The following is an 8,075-nucleotide window of genomic DNA, read 5'->3' as shown; positions in this document are numbered from 1 at the left end:
CAGTCAGTCAGTCAGTCAGTCAGTCAGACAGACAGAAAGACAGACAGACAGACAGACAGACAGACAGACAGACAGACCGTACGTACGTACGACAGGCACACGCACACTTGTGTATCAGGACGCTAGTGGAGGAAGATCATAAGAAATATAAACTCTACCCTCACTAACGCTGGTCAGGGCTGTGGATCACACACACACAGCACTGTAAAATTCTCAACAAGTCAAATGCATTCATAAGGCACATTTTTATAAAGCGCACTGTGGAGGTGGGGCGGCGTCTGGCCTGCAGGGGGAGTATGGAGCACCGGGTCTGCTGGGGCGTGATTGCGGACAGGCGTCTGCAATCGGACCCAATCAGGAAGTGTGTATTTTGTACGACTCGACAAACAAATACGATGGCTGCATCCGTAACGAGATGTATTTTCTTATTTGTACCACGTTGATCATTTTATCGTAAATTAAACACTTGATTACATTGCTGCATTAATCTGGTCTCCCATTTATGCTATGCACTGTCTTTTTTTGCGTGCAATACAAGGTACAGTTGTGGTGTTTGTTTTGGAGCTGGTTTTCTAAAGAGCCTAAAGTGTTAAGGTGACAGGACTAGGGGACTCAAAAGCTTGACACAGGGAGGCAGAGACGGCGTGAAAGGCATAGACATCCTATACATAGACGCAGCATTGGCTGCTGGGACGCGAGAAATGCGGCCGCCATCTTGAAGTGTGGACGGGGAGCTAGGGAGCAGCATAAAGTCCGAGGGGAGATTGGAACAGAGGATGTATTTCTGCTTGGGGAACAGTTTGGCATCGACAACCACCATTCGGACTTGTTATCATTAGTTGTGTCTGTGTTTCATAAGGTAAGGTTGCAAGACATTACCAAACACGCCTCTCTTGAACTTCCGAAAGGAAGCACGAGAAAGAAGCTATGCAAAACAGTCCTCTTTCAGGGTTTGAATCCAATACAGATATTGATATTTTTATGCATGTATATATATAATTTTTTTTCATTCTCAATGCCTTTCATACACTACCTTGGTCAGTCTGCATTTACTCTCATTGCTTTTTATTGTATTTTGAACTTCTCTCCTAATTCACAATAATTGGGCCTAATGCGATAGATTTATTTTCCGTGATAATTGTTTTGTATTTTATTCTGTTATTGTTGAAACACTGTAAATGGTCCGTGTGCATTTACTCTGGCTGCTTTTTATTGTACTTTGAATTTCACTCGTTCTGGTCTGATCATTTTCCTGTATCAATTCCCACCTGCCAGTGTTGGTTGAATAGATGAGCAATTTTAATTTTAATTAAAAATAAAGCTTTTGAAAATAACCAACAAAATCAAATGAATAAGTCCTTTGTAGCCGGATTCCCCAGCTACTGTACTCCTTGGGAAAGGAGTTGTTCGGTCAAGGAATGTCTAGTTCAGGGGGGGGATATCCGGATATGTGTGTTTCAGTTTCTCTTACTACTACCCGGGTAGGTTAGTGTGTATCTGTATCTGTTGTCTTATCTGTAATGAATGGATCTTCACAATCGTCCATGGCGGTGTTCACGGCTGGCCACGCCGTATCCACACCAAGATAACTAACGTGAATTATATTGTTCATATTGTTATATTGTTTTTTTTGTTTGATTTGGGCAAAGCTCGCCATCGTAGATTCAATCTTCCTTGGATCAAACAAAAAAAACAATATCACAATATGAACAATATAATTCACGTTAGTTATCTTGTATTTTCACTATTCAGGTCCTAATAAAACAACAACTTATTAATGCCATCGAAATATTTATGTCTGAATTAATCAAGGTGGTAATATTAATTTATGGCATTTCATACCGGGAGATTCTCTGTGCTTAATACCTGCCGTCTGTCCAGTGTTACGGTTCAAGGTGACCCCCTGGAAACGGGGTGCTCACGTGTAATTTCCTGTAACTGGAATTATGTTGAGCGCTCCCTACTGGAGAACTCATGCAATTGCATCTTTAAATAATAAAGGGTTTAGCTGCCCTATATTCCATATGGGTTACCCTCCCCCCTTGACTCTGCATGAGTCCCTTAATGCTCTTATCGGTAGACTACAGGGGAGATGTCGTAGTCACCAATGGCATCAATGACTTTATTAAACCTCTCTAAGAGACTTTGTGCAAAGGAGATTACGGGTTTCCCCATCTGGATATACTGGAAGCGCTCAGGTGGTTTGCGCGACCTTCCCGATGTTCGTGTAGTGATGTTTTGATAATTTGTCTCTCCATCTGTGATATTTCCACTTTCTTTGTTTTTGTCATCGGTATCACCGGTTGGTTTGTGGTTCAGCTGCTGGGTTTCAGCAGTTTCTCCATTTCCATCATCCTCAGCCATGGCTGGAGTTCCATTTGTCATATCCGGTAAAGTTACATTCTCTTCAGCAGAGAGTTGCTCATCCGTGATATCTGGTTCACCTCCTTGAACCAACTCAGGGACTGTTTCAACAGCTTCTGCCGGCAATACTGGGGAACTGCCTGCACAGGGTTCACCCTGGGGCTGGGGGGTCAAGGAAGGAATAATATGAATGCTAAAGATATTAAAACACAATTGATTAGGCCTAGGCCGACATATGCTATATCAGTCCTAATCCTGAACGCACTGTGCATACATTTTTTCACGGCATTTCCCCCTCTGAAATAATTCCATATTACAAAAATCCAAAATAGCTTATGTGACAACTATATTTATCTTAATGCGCTGATTTCTGAAACATACTTTGCGAAGCAAAGAGTCGCCTTCATCAGATTCCGCATAAGGTTTCATTGATTGGCTCTAGTCTACAATATTTGTAGACATTAAAAATGCAACGTCCCATTTTATTTTATTTTTTTATTTATTATACAGGAAAGTAAAAAGATACTATTTAAAACGGGCCTGTCTCAGTAAAATAGCTGATTTCCATCAGGTTCCTGTTCTGCAGCACATACAACATGTAACAGGGACAAGGCACATCACACGTCACATTTACAATACAACACATAACAGGGACATAGCACGTCAGACATCAGTAGGACAATCATATAGACAGCAGACTGAGTACAGACAATGATTTATATAAGTCAGTGTTCGCAAGTGTATGTGTTAAGGCGTAACAGTTTATAAGCTTTTTTGAACTGTGTGATGGATTGTAAAGCTCTAATGTGATGGGGAATGCCATTCCAGACTGTGGTGACGGTATGGGTGAAGGACCTCTGCCCATAGCCGTTATTGTATGCAGGCACTGGCTGGAGGGCCATGGAGACAGATCTAGAGACTCGCGCTTGGGGCGTGTTATGTGTTGGTAAGAGGGAGATGAGTGTTTGTGAGGTGCTGTGTTGGAGTTGAAAATAAAATGTGATAGCATGACTGTAAACACAATTTTGAAAGGAGAGAGCGTGTGATTGAGTGAGTGCAGTGCAGTGGTGTGTCCGTTTTGGAAGATTTTTGTGGATCTTTAAAGCTCGGTTGTATAGCCGTGGGATGGGTTCAGTGACTTCCTTGGTGGTGAGAGACCATATTGGTAAACAGTAGGAGATGGTTGAGAAGACAATCGCATGCAGGTAGGTTTTGGAAACAGTGGAGGATAAGTATGGTCTAATCTTTTTATATACATATAGTTTCTTATTTAACTTTTAGTTAACTTGGAGGTGTGTTCACGGTAAGTGAGGTGTGAGTCAAGTAACACACCCAGATACTTATATGTTTTGGCGATGATAAGATTTTGATTTGAAAAGATGATGGGACTGGTAAAGGACAGATGATTTCTGGATGAATGGAAATACATGCATCCTCAGCATACATTAGGCATTTCGAGTAGTTGCACACTTGTGGGAGATCATTAATGTATAAAAGAAAAAGCAAAGGCCCAAGGATACTTCCTTGAGGAACACCCATGCCACACCCTAAGGGTTGAGATGTTGCACAACTTGTGATCTGTCTGTTAAATAAGAGGAAATCATATCTAAAACAGAGGGTGATAGGTTAAAAGAGTGAAGTTTGGATAATAAAATCAGGTGGTCTACTGTTTCAAACGCTTTACGAAAATCAATGAAAATTGCTCCAGTGGTGTGTCTTCTATTTAAAGAGTTCAGAATTTCCTCAGTTAAGAGTAGTAGAGCTGACGTAGTGGACCGCTTTGCACGGCAACCATGTTGGCAGTCACTTAGCCTGTTGTTGCTTTCAAGATAGAAGCTAAATTGATTGTGTACGATTTTTTCAAGTAGCTTAGGTATTGTTGGGAGTATGGCTATAGGTCTATAGTTAGAGATCAAACAAGGGTTGTCAGCTGAAAATAGACAGCCTAATACAAAGGTTTATTAAGTGGTGGAAAAGAGGTATAAGGCTGTTAGCATGAGTCTTCAAAAACATAGTGTTTAAGCCATAACTATCACGACTGTGGGAGTCTTTTTAGAGCGTTTACATTCTTCATCAGATCGTCTTGTGTGATTTCAAAGAAAGAAAACATATCAGTTGTTGAGGATGGGGGAGATATGGAATGAGAGGTAGTGGGAAAGACAGATTCTAATCCTTGAACTGATAATATGAAGTATTCGTTGAAGGAATTTGCAATCTTTTCAGAGTCTGAGATAAGACTACCATGTAGAGAAATCTGTTGTCTTTGCCTTGCGTAGTTCAGTAGTGCATTGATTTCTTATTTTTATGAAGTCATTTTTGCTCTCAGGTGTTCGATGTAATCTAAATTGTTTGAGAGATGAAGCTTTCTATTTAAGGAGTTTGAGTATCTGAGAGTTTAACCATGGTAGTTTAACCTGCCAAGGGCGTACTTCACCAACAGAGGTATATTTGTTTGTTTTACGTTAAATTTAGTGTGAAATGGAGTCAGAATATCATCTGGATTGCCTAGTGATAGCTGATCACTCCAGTCAATTGCTCTGAATTCAGCATTGAACTGCGGTAGATTTGACAGTGGTATTTTAGGTTCAGAAAGATGAGCATGATTGGTTGGTGTTTTTTTTTTTTTTTCTGATTGCATAGACAAGCAGATGATCAGAGATATCTGCGTCAATCACACCGGAGAGTGCATATTTAGCCGGATGATTAGTGAAAATAAGATCCAGAATTTAGCTGCGTGTCTGACCTATTCTGGTCTAATCTTTAATGAGTTGATATAGACCAAGTTTCATTGCAATGGTTTTCAAAGGCTTGGATACAGCGTCATTCCAGTCGAGGCTAGGCATTGACACACGGCTATTGCTGACCCGATTAGGAGAGCGGTCTAGATCCTGCCCATATTGTTTGGCAGGATGAAGTAGGCTATAGCTATAGGCAGGGTTCAAGTTATGATTCCATCTCAGTGGGGGTCTATTAAAGTTGTTGACGGGGGGGGGGGGGGGGGGGGGGGGGGGGGGGGGGAGACCGTACCGGCCTTGCGCTGAGTTGTTGACGGGGGGGACGGGGGGACGGGGGAATATAGGACATAAATATCGGCTATTATGACACGGCTCTTCTCAATGCCGTGGAACGCTCCGTTCACTTGCATGGGCCCTTCACAACAACGCCAGCGTTTTCGGTTGCTAAGCGTCAACGTCTTTGGCTAACTATTTCTCTGCTAATCAACACTACGAATGTAAAAAGACACCTTGTGAAGTTATTTTTTCGTTTGGCAAGTAGCAGCTCATTATCGCAAATAAGCCCCTTCAGGTCGAAGCAAGACACTGTTTCGCGTCAGTGTCCGGTTCGCCGCCTGGGCTTATTTTCCCGATAATGACAGGCGTTCTATTATCCCTTAATTAACGTCAATATTACTCTGCATGTGGAAGGGAAAATAGCTTTATTTGCAATTACAATATTATGCTGCAGTATTTTCAGAGGCCCCCACAGTTATTTGAGTTTGCTGCTTTCATGGGAGCCAGACCTCTCTTGGAGCTCAGCTCCCACTGGCTCCCACCTAACTCGAACCCTGGCTATAGGTCTTTCTACACTGCCGAGCCGGTTCAGTCGCATCTTGGCATGCCCGGCGATTTCACCTTCTTATCTCAAGTTTCCTGTGTAAAACCAAGGGGGTCAAATCCCCCGTTCATCACGGCGCGGGCTTTCTTGGTTCACTGGGGAAGGCGGGGCTGCGCACGGAGTCTCTGACCTCTTAAGAATAATTTGTATGATTGCATACTCCCGAATCTTTTAACATTCGGGACCACGATGGTTAAATAAAAATTAGAGGGAGACAGCAAGTGCAGCTCGAAAGCGACCTCCCACACAAGAGCAATGGAATCATTTGATTTTATTATATGCCTTCTGACGTGGCGTTTGATCGGTAGACCTACATTGCGACTGCGGATGTGTTTTTGGAATTTTATATTGCTGCAATAAATTATGTTGTTGTTGACTTCTAACATGTCTCTCTGTTTTTTGGTTGCGAAATTCCTCAAGCTGGGCATTCTGTGGTATTGGATGTGTTTTAATAAAACGCGTCCAATACTAGGAATGTCCGCTGGTGACGCCACTGAGGCTATAGTAGGCTAACGATGCTCTTAGCATCCTACGAGTACCCTGGAGTCCTCGTTAGCTACGAGCGTTTTCAATACGTTCGAAAGACATCGTAAGATAAAATAAAAACAACAGAATAGATCCAACAATGTCGACCACTAATGTTTCAGTGTTGTATAAAAATAAAAATAACTTTTTATTTTTATACAACACAAAGTAAAAACCATGGCTTTGGAAGCAGACCATTAAAAAAATTGTATTATCACAAAGAACATCCCGAATTCATAAATGACAATTCACAAGAGCAAATTCTATTTGTGGTCCGGTTTATTGGAAATGCGAGTTCAACATCAAACCGCAAGAGGGCGGCAGAGTGATTTTGTACGACCTGTGTGGAGTTCCATCCTCTCCCAATTCGAGGTGAAAATCAGTACTAAACCGATAGGGGGTGAAGATCCGTGATAAACCAATAGGGGGGCGACAGACCGTGTTAAAGATCCTTACTGAACCAATAGGGGGCGATAGTGCGTGTAAAAGATCCGTACTAAACCAATAGGAGGCGACAAAGCGGGTTATTACAGTCTGCAAGGGATGTATTAGCTGAGCTGCTGCTGATGACGCTGTGCACAACCAGAGACTTTCATCTGAATATACAAGATACGTATCAAACATCAAACATCCAACTCGCCCAGTATCTAGACGTTTGAAAGTATTTGAACATTCGAGAGGACAAGTCTTGAACCTAATCGGTAAGTATATTTATTTATTATGCGTCTATGTGCATGATTTTTGGAATGCGAAAACCATTGCTGACACATTCATTGACACGTTGAAAACAGCCGACCGGTTCGATTAACCTTTCACCGTCTTTTTCTTCATCGTGATCCATGTCGTGTATCTTGATGTATTTGGTCTTGGAGGTTGGCATGTGACGTGGGTATTTTTCCTGGATGGAAATCTGATTAGTCGAGTATGGATCGCGCGCGCGCGCGTGTGCGTGTGCGTGTGCGTGTGTGTGTGTGTGTGTGTGTTTTTGTGCGTGTGCGTGTGTGTGTCTGATCTTGGCTTGCCCCTCTTCTGGCATTCTGGGAAGGGCTCTCCAGATGGAAGAGTCACTGTCAGCCCGACCCTGATAGAGACGAGAGGACAGAGAGTGGCCGTTTTAAAGGGAGACACTTCTGTTGTGGTCTTTGTTGATGTGGTTGTGTTTGTTGTTGTTTAGTTCGTTGGTCTACGGGAGAATCCGCCGGCATGTTTTACACCTGTGGACCCAATGAGGCGATGGTGGTGTCGGGTGAGTTCAGTTTCATTTGTATCTTTGGGTCTTCGTCATTCTGCTAGCTTACCTACATTATATTGTTACTAATAGATATGACATAATAAATTACTAGTTCTTAATAATTACACGGCATGTTACAACGAGATATGATATGCCTACTTTATTAATCCCAGGGACAATATTAGCAATGAAATATGTAGCATTAAAATAATTGTAGAAATGTACATGTATGTGTCAGTTCCAGATGTTTGAGTCCCTTTTACGTTTTAAGGGTTCTTTGAGGCCAGGGGGGGGGGGGTCTAGAGGGGTAGCAATGCATCAAGGATCTTAGAGTCACTAG

At 42.2% G+C, this 8,075-nt stretch overlaps 1 protein-coding gene across 2 annotated transcripts in view; it reads left to right on the top strand.

Annotated features, from left to right (window-relative positions):
• Nucleotides 1-452: 452 nt before the first annotated feature.
• Nucleotides 453-8,075, top strand: part of flot1a (flotillin 1a) — a 16,168-nt gene continuing 8,545 nt past the window's right edge. Inside the window, exons 1-2 of one of the 2 annotated variants that reach the window (XM_030346633.1) lie at nt 453-859; nt 7,679-7,750. In XM_030346633.1, the coding sequence (XP_030202493.1) occupies nt 7,708-7,750 (43 nt within the window). In that variant the 5' untranslated portion in view covers nt 453-859; nt 7,679-7,707. Of the gene's footprint in view, nt 860-6,537; nt 7,206-7,678; nt 7,751-8,075 lie in introns of those variants that run through there. The other variant, XM_030346632.1, reaches the window with a different exon arrangement.

The sequence above is a fragment of the Gadus morhua genome, chromosome 22 (assembly GCF_902167405.1).
Source record: "Gadus morhua chromosome 22, gadMor3.0, whole genome shotgun sequence".
In the NCBI taxonomy this organism is placed as follows: domain Eukaryota; kingdom Metazoa; phylum Chordata; class Actinopteri; order Gadiformes; family Gadidae; genus Gadus; species Gadus morhua.
This window is presented reverse-complemented; position numbering and strand designations above follow the sequence as displayed.